Genomic DNA, 16,499 nt, shown 5'->3' with positions numbered 1-16,499 from the left:
TTTGTTTTATTCCAAGTGTACCAAGATATTTGAAGCAGAGACTAAAAATACTTGGTGAGATTTTGTTTTTGCAGTGTGGAGGGAATGAGAGGAAGAGCAGAGGTCTGGGGTTATGGCAGCAGGCTGCCCTCTAATCTGATCAGCATGCTGCTGGGTGGGGCCTCCCGCTCGCTGCACTTTCACAATGAAACTCGGAGCGCCGCAGATCACAGCAGAAGCGACTTAAACATGACCGTCGCCTTGGAAATATTCACTTTATAGCTGCTTAATGGCGTCATCACCCGGTAACAGTTGGAGAAAGCGAGGGAGAGTGTGAGTAACCTTTGTTCATCTTTTTATTTTAGACGATTCCAGAGGAAAAAAGTATAAATTACAGCTCAACTCTTGTCGTTTTAGTTTATAAAATCCTCCTAAAGTTGTCAGAAGTAATGGACTTCATTGCAGGATGAACTTAAATTCAGTTTTTGTGGCTCACCTGAAGAGTTAGCTGTATATTTATATTTAGATGTGTTCCTCCCAGTGTGTGAGTGTTGAGTTAATATTTACACTCCAGCCTCAAACCTCCCATCAGGTGATTTCCATTAGCTTTTACAGGCGTGGAGAAAAAAGTAATCAGAAAGGAGAGCTGGAATTAGAACCTGTTGGATTACTCTCCATGTCGAAAGAGAAAATTAAACCTGGTTTTTGTCTGAGGGCTTTAAGATCTGCTGGGCTGGAGTTTTCTTCTTTTGTTCCAACGACATGCTGATTTCCTGAACCAGCTGCATCATTTTGTCTTATTTTACCTGAAATATTAGGATATTTGTAATGAAATAAAGTTGACAGCATCAAAAGGAAACATTTCTGTGTCTTCATCTACATGGTTTTGAAAAAATGCAAACCTGCTTTTATGCGTCACCCTTCCTTGTTCCTGGTCCTCCTCTGCCAAGTATGTTTGGTTTGACGCCAGCAATGACAAACCTCTCTACCGGTTCCTCCACCTGCTTTATGAATGAGATCCTTCTGCCCACACGCTGCATACGGCAGGAAGTTTGACATTTAATTCAATTTGTGGTGGAATGAAAACATTACAAAAGGAATCTTGTTTCGGTTCATGTTTAATTTACGTCATTTGGCACGTTAGATAAAAATGTATAGAAAACCTTGAAATTAATTAAATTAAATTTGGATTTTGGTGCTGTAGCAAACTGGGAGCAACTCCCACCACCCCCAGTTATGACTTTGTGTTTCAATATGGCCGCTTCTCACATCAGCAATTGTAACCTGTATCAAAAACATGTTTACTTTTCAGAACAGACATGTAAAAGTGAGTCTAAAATTAATGTTACATGTGGCGCCTCCAACTCTAAACTGGACAAGTAAAAAGTGATGTTTGCCTTAGAAAGTAAAGCTTAAATTTACGTTTCTTTTTTATTTATTTATTTATTTTTTAAATATTTGTGGGTGTCGCCATGTTCAAATTTTGAATTCTCTAATCTTGGGTCTGACAATTTTGTTTGGCCAAAACAAACGCATAATGGAGCAGCAGTCAGTATGTGTTTACATTTGTGATGGTAGGAGAGAAAAGACTCAGAAAGAAGCCTTTTGGGTGGCGTCTCGTAGTTCTGATGGAAACTTATTGTTTTTGTAAGTGTGGATTTGATCAGGTGATCAAATCATAGTTTGAGATATTTGGCAACAAAAAGACGACAGACCTGATGGTGACTCCAAATATTAACATTCAGTTTCAGATGCAACAGAAAAGGTCAAATATGTCGAGGGACATTTCAGATTCGCCATTTTTCACCCAACTCCCCCATCGTAGCACTCTGCTGGGATTATGTGGTCCGAGGGAATCCAGGGGCTGTTTTCCTTCTAAATTTGCTGCGTAGATGGATTTTAAATATCGCTTTCATGTCTAAGATTATTTTAATGCTGTTGTGAGTTGGAAAAGGCAGATTCTTGGAAACTGCATGTCGGTTTTTTCTTTTTGGGATCTCAGAGTTTGAGCTTTGAATCTGATGTTTCCAGCTCACCTGGTAACTTAACAGAGGTAAATAAACCAGAATATGATGCAGCACAGCAAAAACATAAAATCTGACCAAGTAATTTTCTTACAGTTTCTACTTCCAATATCTTAATACACTTAAAATAAAACAAAACTAACTTATAGGTCACTTTTCAACAAGAAACAGGAGCTTGTCTTTAGTCAGTAATTCCTTAATATTGATGGATCCAGAACTTTTTCCATTAATATTAAAGAATTACTGAATTAAAACAAACTCATATTTCTTGGCAAATAGTTACTTGTTGTTTTTTATTTCAAGACTATCAAGATATTTGAAGCAGAAACTAGACAAAAATTCTTGGTAGGGTTTTGTTTTTGTGGTGAATCTACATCTAAATGATAAAGTTTAAATCAAATACAACGAGCTTTTTTTTCCACATTTAATCTCTGACAAGAACTAAATCATCTGCAATCGTCGTCGAGTTTTACGCAAAAGTCAGATATTTTTTATTAACAGCAGCCGTAGTTTCTGTGCAGCTGTGTGACTGTGTGTGTGTGAAGTGGTGGATCTGGATCCCTGTGGTTCTCCGGGCGGCCGTCCAAACTCTCACAGATACCTTCTTCAGGCCAAGCAGCGTCCCGTTGAGATGTTAAGTCTGATTACAGCCTCAATTTGGCAGTTTTTTAGGATGTGAGGTACTTGGCGCCGGGTTCTGGCAGCTGCACAGACGGCCGTGTAGCGAAGGAGTGTTTGGACCTTTTAATCTGCTGCTTTCTGACCGAGACCCGACTGTCAGCGGTGGCTTTTAGCTTCAGTCAGAGAGAGAGTGGAGCGTTTAAAGACCCCAGAGGTCTGCAGCGACGCTTGGCTGTTGCTTTCCACCAACGAGTAACACATGTCTTCTGTATCACAACTGCAGCAGTCATGAGATTGTGTTTTAGTTCTTTATTCTTTATTGTATAATGTCCTTTTGAGGTTCATTAAGTGGCAAAAAAAGCAACATTTTGAAGAGTGTTTTGATCTGAACACGAGGACAAACCCAGATGTGAGATTTCACCCATTTAACAATCCAAATACCGTCGGCAAGTTCATCATTAACGTCGTGTTAAAGTCACACATGAACGGCGCCACAAGAGTCAAGTGGCTTAATTGTAGCTTCACCTGTTTCAGCTTCACTAAAGGAATGTCATGTTATAGCATTTTGGGCAATAAAATGTTTATTTTCTCACTTAAAAATGAATTATTTGTTTATTTGTAACTTTTAAAGTATTTCTAATATTGTATATAAAAGATGGTTGAAAGAAAAATCTGTGCCATTTTTTAAAATCCAATTAATTGTCATAATAATTGATGGATAAATCAATTAGTTAAATAATTGTTAATTGTAGCCCTAATTCTGGGTTTTCCTCCAGGCACATATGGCTGTGATATTTAACTTGTTTAAGTCAAGTTTAAGAATAAAGACCCTGGTCCAAATATTTCAGTTTTGATGTAAAGCGAATATTTACTCTGACTGTTCCAGTTTCTCGTCTCGCATGAGGATGAAAGCGTCAGTCGAATTATTTTACTCCAGAAGCCAAACTGTGTGTGTAAACTCCTGATTAGAGCTTTATATTGTTGGGAAACCTTGCAGATAAACCAATTAATTCCTGGTTTGTCTCTGTTGTCACGCTGTGATTGGTTTAGCCTGCTTTGAGCCGCCTGCTGTGTTGCTATGGCTGTGATGGGCCTTTCTGTCAATAACAGAGTGGAAATATTCTGCTGTGTTTGAACCCGACTTCTGTTGCTCCCAGTAGACGTCAAACACAGACTGGGTCAGCTGGTCGCTCTCCTAGACCCGTGGCATGGGGTTTTATTCTTAATTACATCATTATGTAAGTGTCTGTGTTTATATATCAGGGAGTTATTCCTCTCCTGCCTCTTGGATGCAGCTCTCTTCTTCCTGAGCAGGAAGAGTTGGAGAAGTAAATATGGCCTCTGGATCAAGTCTGACCTGGTTCTGTTGAATGTTTGTGTGCCGTCTGCAGGAGCGTACCAGAGACGACCTTTGACCTCCGTGGAGACGTCCACAGTGGAGCGCCCCTGCCCACCAGCAAGGTACCAAACATTTGTTTGTTCCTGATGTTTGACTAAACGTTTCAGCAAAATTAGGCCATGGAAGCACTGACACTTAATTATAGTTAAACTTCTGCACAGTGGATGCAATTCTTTAATTATGTTCCCGTTTATTTGATGCAAATTACAGAGATGATGATGTTCGAAATAACCATCTCTACTGGAAGGTGAAAAGTTGCGTTTTAATAAAGCAGGAAGTGTATAAGACAACATTTTACTTATTCTGGATTTAATTATTGGAAGAAAAATGTAAACGAGCAGAAAACATGATTGCAATTATAGGAATTGACAGCCTCTCTTCTTCACATCCACTGAAGGAAAATAATCAGAAATTTATCTCGTCGTCAACAAAATTAGCAAGAAAATAAATTAATTTTAGTCTAAAATTGCACATTTTTACCTCTGTCACCAGCTGGACGTTCCTCAAAGCTTTTCAGGAACAAAATTCAAAATGTCATTTCTATCATTTATTTCCTCAGAACTTACAAATATCAACTAGAGCTGAAATGATTAATCAGGTTATTCATGATTAATTGATTATTGAAATGATTGTCAACTAATTTAATAATAAAGGCAATAAAAAAGGAATTGAATTATTAATTTGCATATTTTAACGTTTTGCCAATATTGTATAAAACAGAATCTGCCGTTTTTGTTCAAAATGAGATTAATCGTCAGAATAATTGTTAGTTGCAGCCCTAAAATCAACCTGAATTAATTTAAAAGTTAGCACCGTTTCTGTCATTTGGTTGAGTTTAAGGTTTATTATTACAGTAAGAATTAAACTGTCTGACTTTGAGCTCCATATGTAATTTATAGGTAGAATAATGTAGATTTATGGAGTTCTAAATATTAATTTTAACATTTTTACACCTTCTAAAAATGTCTCTCTTTTGATCTCTTAAAGTAAAATCCTGCTGAAGTTGTTCTTTGTTTGCAGAGCTCAGGGAAACTGGAGATGGAGCGAGGCATGGTGAAGCCCATGATCCGAGGAGAGCAGCAGGACAGCAGGTCAGACGCCATCTTGCCTCCTTCTCTCACTTTAACCCGTCGTGTCTTCCAGGCGTTTTCTTCCAGTGTTGTCCGTCCCTCTGTCTCAACAGATCCCAGGATCTTTCTGCAGACAGGACGGAGCTGACTCTTCCAGCCAGCATCGACTTCAGAGAAAACTGTGAGCATCAATAACTGGAAACTATTGAGCCTTTTCCAGTCAATGCCAGTCTGCCCTGACTGAAGGGTTAATGTCTGTTTACCAGAAAGCATTTTTGCCTCTAATTCCACAGTTTGTAAGAGAAAAGAGTGGATTATTTCAGTCCAGAAAGCCTTTCATTTGAGGTTTTGATGAAATTTAATCAAAATCTCAAGCTTTTACCCCCCCAAATGTACAAAAAACATAAACAAATCTCCTCCCTACCCACTCCAAAGAGACTTCTGTGAGACAGAAACAAGAAGCCAAAGGGTAAACATTTATAACATGTTAGCTAAGAAAATATCACGTTCACTGCAAAACAAAATCTTTCCAAGTACTTTTAGTCTAGTTTCTAGTGCATAACATCTTACTACACTTGAACAAACAAAACCAACTTAGAAGTAACTTTTCGTTGAGATATAAGATCTTCTTTTGAGTTAAATTCCTTTAAAGTAACTAGTTCCACTTTTCAATGTTATACGTGTAATAATTTCATTGATATTAGGTAGGGCTGCAACAAACTATTTTATTAATCAATTAGCAAGCTATAGGAGTTTGTTTTAAGTCCATAATTCCTTAATATTGATGAAAAGCACCGACTGATTATTTCACCTACAACATGGGGGAAAATGTCTTGTTATAAATGAAATAATCCAGCAGTTGATCTAGTTAATTTTTCATCAATATTGAGGAATTATTGACTCAACAAGCTCCCATTTCCTGCTAAAAACTTACTTGTAGGTTTTTGTCCTACTACAGGTGTATTAAGATATTTAAATAATCAATTAGACCAACAACTCTTGCGAAGATGTTTTTTCTCTCCAGTGTTTTCATTGAAGAATCAAAAAATTGTTTCCAGAGTAACTTACTTCACAATAGTGAGTCCTAGAGACGATGTGCAAGCCTCACCTTTCTCCACATCTCGACCGTTAAGCTAAGCTACATCCAATAATTTAGCTGTCAAAATGTTCCTCAGTTATTTACCCCACAGTAGCGACTTGATGCCAGTCCTTTAAGCAAATTGTTTGCATGTGGTGGATGGAAGGGAAGCTAAACAGTCAGTCAGTCAGCTGCAGTCAAACCGTCTCTCCTTGATTTGCCTGGAAAAACAAGCTGAAGCTAATTATAGAGGCTAAACGTGTAGGAGGAGCAGTTATTGATTTAATGTGATCTGTGGACGTTTCTCACCGACAGAAGCTGCATAATCTGTCAGTAGATGAACTTTATGATCACAAACAGCAACAATCACCTGGGTGACCTGAACCAATTATTACATGATTTGAGAGCAATAAAAGTTTCCTGTGCTTTATAAAACAATGGAAAGGCTGATTAACGGTTTTAGGTTTCATATATATAGTTAAATTTTATGGCTCTAATTTATATTTGCCTTTTTTAAAGTCAGTGTTTTGATGTTCTAGTCCCAACGGAGCTAAAAGCGGGTTTTTCTGACGCCGGGTGTTTCCCACACTCGGCGTAGCTCAAAGCTCCCTCGGCTGTTTGCTTTTTCTTTGTTCACCTTTGTGTTTGTTGACCTTCCTCAAGCTTTTGTGTGCACTGCATGCTTGGCGTAGTGTGAGCTCATCCGCTTCTGCAGGCACAGGAGGGTTTCAGCCACTCATACCGAGGTGCAGACCTGCATACCCACAATGCACCAGGAGTGAAATCATACACTCAGACAGGCAGTTTGACTGTTGGCGGTGACGCACCATTAAAGCCCTGCCAGTCGCTCTGCTCTGATCTTCAGGTTGTAGATGGTTTTAGACGGTGATGCTGAATAGCAGCTGCAGCCAGTTTCACTCGAATCGCTTTTCAAAGCAATTTAAACGTAAAGAAGAAGCAGATTTCAGCGGTGGCAAGTGGTTGACTGGAGAATCCCACATGGGAATGTTCAGCCAACATCAGAGGTGCCTTAAACCCAAACCGCAGAGTGGGAGCAGATCCCGTCGGTGTGGGCTGACTCCTGTGTGAAACTGCATCAGGTTCAGAAGGAAGGAGCCAGTCATGGTGATTCACAAAGTCAGATATTTATTTATTCAGTTAAATCTCAATAAGACACAGTTTGTCATTTTAAAGAACTTCCTGGATAAACTTTACTCAACTTTTAGTGTGTGGTGGGAGAGGAGATGCTCATAACTTACGACCAACAAATCTGCAGCAAGTTTAGTTTATGATGCTATTCTGATTATTTAGACCAAAATCTTTCTACTTTAATTCATTTTAATCGATGCAACAAAGATTTTGGGCAGTTGTAGAGGCTAAAAGAGGTTCCAACCCCAAACAGCAAACAAATGGTAATAAAAAAGAAATTTGGTACGATTTAAGATCCTTTTAGCACTGCAACTAATGATTGTTTTAGTAATTGACAATTCTACCGTTTATTTGGATGATTAATTCATTAATTAGATAAAAAAAATTTGGCACATTCTGCAACTTTTCCCGTGTTGTAGTATTTTCTTTAGTTGCAAAGTTGACCAATCAATCGTACACTAAAGGGATTCTTGTTGCATTTTAGGCAGTGAAATGTTTATCTACTTTAAAATGTTTTCTTATAAGAAAAGATTTAAAAAAAATCTTTATTCAATTTTAAAATATGCAAATGAACGATTCAATTCCTTCTTTAGATTGATCTGATTGAATATGCAGCATGCGCCCATTTTTTATACGATTAATCAATTAGATCAATAATCACATTAATTCTGTTTCCACTATATTTTTATATTTATTGAAATTTACTTTTACTATTTGTTTATTGTGCTTTCTTGCACAATGACAATAAAGGGTTTCTAATTTTATGATTCTGATGATTGATGGACTAATCGATTACTAAAATAATTTAGTTGCAGCCAAAAAATCTGCAGAATTTGCCGATTTCTTATACGATTAATCAACAAAACAAATAGATCTTTCCTGCCATCAGCATCTACAATGACTCTGAAGAATCTGAAATAATGAGTTACAACATTTAAATTCCCTTTGGGAGTCATAAAGTATTCTTGAATTTGAAAACGATTAATCGCCAGAATAAACGATTAATCAATAACCAAAATAAATGTCAGTTTATCCACTAAGCCTGAGGCGTAAATCGTGCTGATTTGATGGTGAAACCTGACTCCTGCTCCCCAGCGGAGGACACCTTCCTGTCAGCCATCATCAACTACACCAACAGCTCCACGGTCCACTTCAAGCTGTCGCCCACCTACGTCCTCTACATGGCCTGCCGCTACGTCCTGTCGCCCACGTACCGGCCCGACATGTCGCCGTCGGAGAGGACGCATAAAGTCATCGCCATCGTCAACAAGATGGTGAGCATGATGGAAGGCGTCATCCAGGTCAGTAACTCTCTCCTCCATGTTTGTTGTAATCATTTTCACCGTTTTCTGCTCCTGAGAGTCCGGCAGGTTCCCGCCATGTTGCTGTTTTTTGTTGAAATGTGGGCATTCTGGGTTTGCACATTAACTTTACTTACAAACTACACTTTGTAGTTGTAAGGTGTGTTTGCATTTCCTCGCCTGTTGCCTCCTTTACGCTTGGTGTTTTGTGTATTTCCCATCGGTTTTTAACGGCAAACGGGAAAACGGCAAAGAAATGCATGAATTTCTCTGAAGCGTCTGTTTGGATTTTAGTGTTTTTTATTTGATCTCACTGGCAGTTTTTCATTTTTATTTTTTGGTGTGCAGTGACTTTATTGAATAAAACACATCCTGTGGACATTAGTAGGTTTCATTTTAGTGGGATTTATGAAGATATTTCAACATGAGGCTGGGGACAGAAGATGAGAACCTGCACTTTTCTTATTATTTGGATGTAATAATAAGTTTATTAGGACATTTAAACTACACTTGCCCAACAGTTTTTAGTTCATTTCTGCAAAGTTGAGCACTTGAAAAGCTGCAACAAACCCAGTCAGAAATTTCTCAAAAGTATTTTAAGGGATTGTAAAGTTAGAGATTTAATTATCAACAATTTGGCTTTAAAATGTTAAAATTAAAACCTGTTTTTTTTTTCTTTTTTTATTTTGTTTTTGCTTCAATATGAATCAGATTATTTCACCTAAAACTTTGTGTTGTTGTTTTAGCAGTTTTCTTCATTTTAAATGACATTTCTGCTGATATTTGCATATTTTCTGTTGTTGGCACAGGTTTTTTAACGTCACATATTGTAAATTCTGTTTTTAATACACATTTTGTAAATTTTTAACTGATTTTATAGCCTTTACAGTACCATATATGACTCTTAATTTTTTTTAAAACATATTTTAATACTTTTATCTTGAATCTACATGCACTTATATCCGGTCACCTTCCTGCTGTTGAGATTCCTGCTGTTACGCCTGAATCTCCCCACTGTGGGGCAGTAAAGCATATTGAGATTCTTTTCCTAGTTCAGTTCTGAGCAATATTTCCTGGCAAAAGGTGGGGAAATAAAATATTATAGCCAGCTGTGTTTATAAATACAACTGCAATTGGCCATGCTGAAGCAAATGGTAGCAAGAAAAAGATTCACTTTGGGTTTTTATTCCAGTTCTTATTTGGCTTTTTGTTGTTGACATTCCCTGTATCTGTTGAAGTTTTAAATATATTTTAGAATAGAAATTTATTGTTCCGCCTTATGGTAAACAGAAGAAGTACAGCAAGGTCAGCTTTGCAACATAAGTTACTAAAAATTGCATATTCAGATATAGTAAAATGTCAACAGAGTAATTAGAACATTACTGTGTAAATAGCAGCAGTGATGGACAGACTTACTGAGTTTTTTGGGAGGCTGCTCCCCAAAAAACTCGTGGCATCTTCTGTGAGGAAGGACCTTCGATAAGGCTCCTTTGTGCACCTAGGATGCATGTTTTATCATTTTCCTGATAATTTCATCAATGTTTGGCATTGTGCTGAGTAGAAGAACCACTAAATGCTCCAAAATGTTCAGGTAGAAAATTAATTCAGCTAAAGACTTGGAACCAGAGCTTTTTGTGGGAAAAAACAAAAAAAATATCGTTGGACAGTTCAGCTTGAAACCCCACATTGTGAAAGTGATTGAACATGTGGATTAAATATCTTTAATGAAAAACCGGGAGAAAAACTCAAAAGAAGATCAGTTTCTGTATGAGTTATTATGTATCCTTCAGTTATGAATGACTTAAAGCTCATATAAAAGCTAAATGTCCTGAATAAGTGTCCGAGTTCTTCCCGTTTTAAATCGTAGTTCCATCATGTGTAAAATCTCGACGGTTTCTACGTTTTCCTGTCACGTCCATCAGTCCGATGTTCATGAAGTCATTCTGGGTTGCGTTGTGTAAACCATGTGTGAGCCAGAGTGTCTCTGTGTTGACATGCTGTGTCCATACTGTAGCTGTTGACGTGTTTTCTCTGTCCTGTAAACGTGTCCTCCTCTTCCTCCTCCTCCTCCTCTTCCACTTCCTTCTGTCCAGGAGATTGCTGAAGGGGATCAGGTAGGACATCACAACAGCACACCATGATATGGCTGCCAAAGACTTTCTCCTCTCTACACTGCCATTTCTCTCTGTTTGGGTTGGGCGATGTTGAGAAAAATCAATCATTATTCAATTTTAAGGTGTTTTTTTTTATACGTTTGATTGGATGTGGTGAAATAGGATATGAAGTTAATTGGTGGATGGTTTGGAGAAGACCAAAAAGATCGATTCAGTCAGTGTGTTGTATGCTGTACTAATATGCAACAAGTTGGTAAAAAAGATTAGTTGGGATAATTTTATTAGTCTTTATCCAAAACAGGAAGCAAACTATAGAAACCATTCATGCTAGCTTTAAAGCGCTAACCATAAACATTAGCTTAACACACTATGCCAACATGGTATTTAGCGGAAGCTAATGCTAAAGCGCTAACCTCAAATCAAATTATATCTGCCCTTAAAAAACTACTACCCTCAAGTCCCAATTTAATTCTGACATAATTTACCCGTTTGATAATTCTGAGGAAACAAACATTCTCTGTGTTTGTTTTTATTTTATTTTGTTTTATCTGTTTGAAATAAAGGTATTGGGGGAAGTGAAGAGGAAACAGAACTCCTGCGTAAACAGTCTTTGCCCCCTTTCAAAATAAGAGCATGGAATAAACGTCTAGCTACCTGAAGAATTTTTAAGTCTATAATCAAAACTTAAACACAGATGTCTAAGTTTATTCATCAGCCAAGTAAATTAGAGCTCTATAATTAGCTGGAACAATGAATTTAGGGGATGCTACGTTAGCAAAAAATGCTAAACGAAAAATTAGCTCCGCTATTGGCGCATTACCACTGCTAAATACGATACCAGGGCTTCCCACTGATGATGTGAAGGGTAAATTTCTTATATAAACTGCAATCCGAAAAACAGCATATGCACAATTTGGAGGTGTGTGCTCTTCCCCAGAGCTGGGAAGCCTTATTTTTCCTTCCAGTAGTCCAATTAGAGAGGAGCTGAAGCAAAGCCAACAGATCAAATCACAGAAGGGGGGAAAGTTTTCAAACATTTACTGAGAATAAAATCACATCGCTCAACCTCGTGAATCTTCTGCTTCCTTCACTCTTCTCATGTCTCTCTGTGCTTTGTTTTCTTAAAACCAGCCCATCATTGTTGCTGCTGCTCCTTTTATTTTTTTTTCTTTCCCATCCTAACAGAAATGTCAAAAAACCAAAAACAAACAAAAAACCAAAGCCATAACCACACGTCCTGTCCACAGCTGGAAAACTAAGCAACAACAGCAACAACAACCTGACTAATCTCATTTAGCTTCCTGGATCCTGCCTGGTACTAAAACAGCCAAATAAACCCAGAAAACCCAAAGCAAACCACTCTCTGTCACTGCTGCTCCATCTGTAACTCTGCTCTCTGGTCGTGTGACGTCTTGCTTCTCCACAGCATTGTGGACGAGAGATGAGTCGCGACCTCTGACCTCCTCCACCTCATCTGCTTTGTTTGTCTGTTTGGAAACTCACTGAACATGTTCATCTGTGTTTCAAACCTGGTTTTGTTTTGGATGCAACCTTTCATTCTCTGGCCGTCCTGAATGAAGGTTTATTTTACTTTGTGTGGTTTGTTTCCGAGGCGGGGATAGACGTGTGCAGGTCCAATCAGCTCCTCAAACATGAATCATAAATCCTTTTCTTTTTGTTTTTTAGTTCACTCTGCAAGCAACCAAGTTTGTTTTCAGGCTGTTTTGAAATTAAATTTGTTGCTGTTCTAGAGAAACACGGCAAATGTACTTGGAGTGGAACCAAAAGTATTTTTGATTTAATTTCTCGTGCAAATATCTTGGTACACTTGTTTTAACTTGCAAGCAAAGATGGCAGTTTGTTTTAAGTCAATAATTCCTTAATATTGATGAAAAATTGTAGTTATTTAACTTGTATCAAGACATTTCTCCCATGTTATAAGTGATATAATCTGCAGTGAAACCCGCACTTTTTCATCAAATTACGTAATTATTAACGTAACACAAAAATCTTGCTTAAAAGTTAGTTGTAAGTTAGTTTCTTGTGAGGGAATCGCATCATAACATGATATAAAGCTAAACTGAAGTTAATTTTAGACAAAACTGTCCCTTCAAATGTCTGCACACCAATAGAAAAGTGGGACCAAAGTCAAAATTCTTGCTTGGACAATTAAAATAATGTAATAATTCAACGGTATAAATGGTTTTGCAAGAAATTGTAGGTTTAAATAAACAGTAAAGAACAAAATGATCAAAAACAAAGAGATGACTGGGACAGTCATAAATGAACAGATTATTTCAGTTTGTCCTCTTTATATCTTAGTTTTTCCCTTTTTTTAATTTATTTTTTCCTAAATATATTTAAAAACACTGCAAAATCTCAAAAACTTACCAAGTATTTCAGGTATAGTTTGTAGTGCTAATATCTTAAATTGCTTGAAATAAATGAAAATTAATTTGCAAACAACTTTTCAGCAAAATATATGAGCTTGTTTTAAGTTAAATCTTTAATATAAAAGAAACTGCCAGTAGAATGAGATATTATAACTTATGTGAAAAATGTCTTGTTCCTCTGGCAGTTATTTCACTTATAGCCAATACTTTTTAATCAATATTAAGGGATAATTGATTTAAAACATGCTCCTTGTCTTGCTGAAAAGTTACTTGCAAATTAGTTTTCTTATTTTAGTGTATGAAGATATTTGCACTAGAAACCAGATAAATATACTTAGATTTTGTGTTTTTGCAGTGAAGATTACAGAAGATCACATTTTTCTCTAATAAATGGGATCAAAATGTTACTTTTAAACCTGCTGCCGTTAGGATTTAAGCTCCAGTATGATTTTATTTTTGCCGTAACCTGGAGGATTTGAGTGAATCCCGTCGTTTATGTTCTGCTCATTGCTTGCAGTGTGAACAGGTTTCAATCTGTGTCTGGTGACGTTTGTGACTGGAGTTGTGTGTGTTGGAGGGAAAAGGAGAGCTCGCCTTCCTGTTGAACTGTTAGGCTGTGTTGGAAAAGCAGTGGAGACGTTTTATTCCCCGATGCGACAGCATTGACCCATCTTCTTCTCGACGCAGGCTTGGGGCGTTTGAGGCATGAATCTATCTCTGAAGTAACAACTGCTCCTTCTGGCTGCCACTCAAACACAAACCTCCCTCTGTTTCTTACCGCTAACATCCGCGGCCTGCAGCCTGCAGCAGCGCTAACGGCTTCCTCTCCGTGTTTTTCTTTCTGTCTGTGTTTGTGGTCGTGATCGGTGCGTTTCCAGAAACAAAAGAACATCGCGGGAGCGCTGGCTTTCTGGATGGCCAACGCCTCCGAGCTGCTGAACTTCATCAAGCAGGACCGGGACCTGAGCCGCGTCACGCTGGACGCCCAGGACATCCTGGCCCACCTCGTCCAGATGGCCTTCAAGTCCGTTCGCATTTTACTTTACTCTTCGTTTCATTAATGTGACTCGTACATGTAGCTAAACTAAAATAAATATCAAAGAAAAGGAGCAGAAAGAGAATATTAGAAGAAAAAATTAGGAGACCACTTAAAATGATCAGATTTTACTTTTTATAGGTCTAGGAGTAAAATGAACATTGTTCTTTTGTTCTATGAACTACTGACAACATGTCTGATATTCCAAGCGTGTCGTTGATTATCTGTGTTGTTCCGTCAGGTACCTGGTCCACTGCCTGCAGGCGGATCTGAACAACTACATGCCAGCCTTCCTGGACGACCCAGAGGAACATAATCCACAGAGACCCAAGATCGGTAAGTTTAAGGACAAATTTAAAAAGTAACTTTTTAAAATACCACAGCAGATGCAGCCAGTGGTTCCCTCTTTTTGCACCGTTCATCGCTTTGCATCAAAAGGCTGCATTCAGATGTCATTCAGAACCGAGATAATTCAGCTAAACGGGTCGGGTTAGCACTAGCATAGACGAGGATGAGGAGGATGATGAAGAAGAAGGTAAGGAAAAGGAAAGTTTAATTTTTGCTTTCCTTTTCCTTAACTCCTTATTCTTCTCCATCCTCCGTTCTTCATCTTCGGTCTTCTTCGTCCTCCTCTTTTTCATCCTCTTCTACTTATTTTTTTTCTTTGCTTCTTTCTTTTTAGTCGTCTGACTTAACTTGGGTTTCTTCTTCGTCTTCATCTTTGCTGTTCTCTTCATCATCATCTTTGCCCTCTTCCTTCTTTGTCTTCTGTTTTTTTTTCTTGTTCTTCTTCTCCTGCTCTTCTAGGTTTTCTGTCATTGGGTTTAAGCTGAAAATCTGGCCAGTCAGAAGTTACCGCCCCCTGCTGACTATTACTGCCACTAATAAAAGAGCGAGCTCATATTTGTTAGCGAGAGCGAACAGATGAGTGGACGGAGCGCCATGCTGCGTTCGTGACCCCTCTAACAAATGGAAACGCCAAAGATCAGATCTGTCCGCTCTTGGTTAATATGATTCTTGGCAGGAATGTGACTCCGTACATTTCTCCCCAACAAAAACATAATTGGACTGATAGATTTCTGATTTAACGTCTCGTACTCTGAGCTCTCAGTGGTTCTGGACGTTTGCAGAGTTTCATCCGGGTCTCGTGTTTTTGTCTCAGAGGATGTCCTGCAGACGCTGACGGGCGCCATGTCGCTACTGCGCCGCTGCCGGGTCAACGCCGCCCTCACCATCCAGCTCTTCTCGCAGCTCTTCCACTTCATCAACATGTGGCTGTTCAACAAGCTGGTGACGGACGCCGACTCGGGACTGTGCTGCCACTACTGGGGCGCCATCCTGCGGCAGCAGCTGAGCCACATCGAGTCCTGGGCCGAGAAGCAGGGCCTGGAGCTGGCTGCCGACTGCCACCTCAGCCGCATCGTCCAGGTAAACTCTATCCGTCTTAAAAAATCATAAACAAATACCTGTTAGTTCAAGAGTTTTCATGGTTATATACGTAGCAAATGTTGATTAGCATCAATAAAAGTCCAGGAGAGTTTTAATGGTGCAGCTAGAGACGCATGCAGGGAGGAGAGAAGAGGAAGTTTATCAGATTTCTGGTCAGTTGGAAAAGTCTGAATTTATGTGTATGATTTTAAAGAGTTTGAAAAAAAAGTTAAAGAAAAGATTGTGATGCATTTTGCCTTTTTTGTCCCTGCAGGCCACCACCCTGCTGACCATGGACAAATACTCCACGCAGGACGTCCAGAACATCCACAACACCTGCTTCAAGCTGAACTCGCTGCAGCTCCACGCCCTCATGACCAACTACCGCTGCGCCCAGGACGAGCCCTACATCCCGCCCGTAAGCCAGCCGCCTGCCGGCGCCGCCTCCACCTCCGGCCGGAACCGGTTCTGGCAGTTCATTCTGTGCTTTGTGTCCAGGACCTGATCGACCACGTGGTGGCGGTAGCGGAGAACACGGCGGACGAGCTGGCGAGGAGCGACGGCCGAGAGGTGCAGCTGGAGGAGGACCCGGACCTGCAGCTGCCCTTCCTGCTGCCAGAGGACGGCTACTCCTGCGACGTGGTGCGGCACCTTCCCAACGGGCTGCAGGACTTCCTGGAGCCGCTGCTGCAGAGGGGTACGCCTGACTCTGCTACTGTCTCCATCTCACTATCCATGTCTGTCTCTATTGCTCTCTATCTCAGTCTATTCATCTCTCTCTCCCTCTGCCTCTCTCTCTCTCTCTCTCTCTCTCTCTCTCTCTCTCTCTCTCTCTTTCTCTTTCTCTCTCTCTCTCTCTCTCTCTCTCTCTCTCTCTCTCTCTCTCTCTCTCTCTCTCTCTCTGTCT

General features: G+C 39.3%; 1 protein-coding gene across 1 annotated transcript in view; it reads left to right on the top strand.

Annotated features, from left to right (window-relative positions):
- Positions 1–16,499, top strand: part of LOC106935365 (afadin-like) — a gene marked incomplete at its 5' end in the record, with an annotated part of 81,051 nt that overhangs the window by 22,181 nt on the left and 42,371 nt on the right. Inside the window, 10 exons of the mRNA XM_015015799.1 lie at positions 4,016–4,085; positions 5,044–5,114; positions 5,207–5,274; positions 8,416–8,621; positions 10,715–10,735; positions 14,007–14,152; positions 14,406–14,500; positions 15,327–15,592; positions 15,867–16,010; positions 16,091–16,289. Coding sequence (XP_014871285.1) covers positions 4,016–4,085; positions 5,044–5,114; positions 5,207–5,274; positions 8,416–8,621; positions 10,715–10,735; positions 14,007–14,152; positions 14,406–14,500; positions 15,327–15,592; positions 15,867–16,010; positions 16,091–16,289 — 1,286 coding nt within the window. The remainder of the gene's footprint in view (positions 1–4,015; positions 4,086–5,043; positions 5,115–5,206; positions 5,275–8,415; positions 8,622–10,714; positions 10,736–14,006; positions 14,153–14,405; positions 14,501–15,326; positions 15,593–15,866; positions 16,011–16,090; positions 16,290–16,499) is intronic.

Source organism: Poecilia latipinna, unplaced genomic scaffold (assembly GCF_001443285.1).
Source record: "Poecilia latipinna isolate Pla-1442-1.1 unplaced genomic scaffold, P_latipinna-1.0 Scaffold1954, whole genome shotgun sequence".
NCBI classification, from domain to species: Eukaryota; Metazoa; Chordata; class Actinopteri; order Cyprinodontiformes; family Poeciliidae; genus Poecilia; species Poecilia latipinna.
The sequence above is the reverse complement of the archived record's forward strand: the minus strand, read 5'-3'. Positions and strand labels throughout refer to the sequence as shown.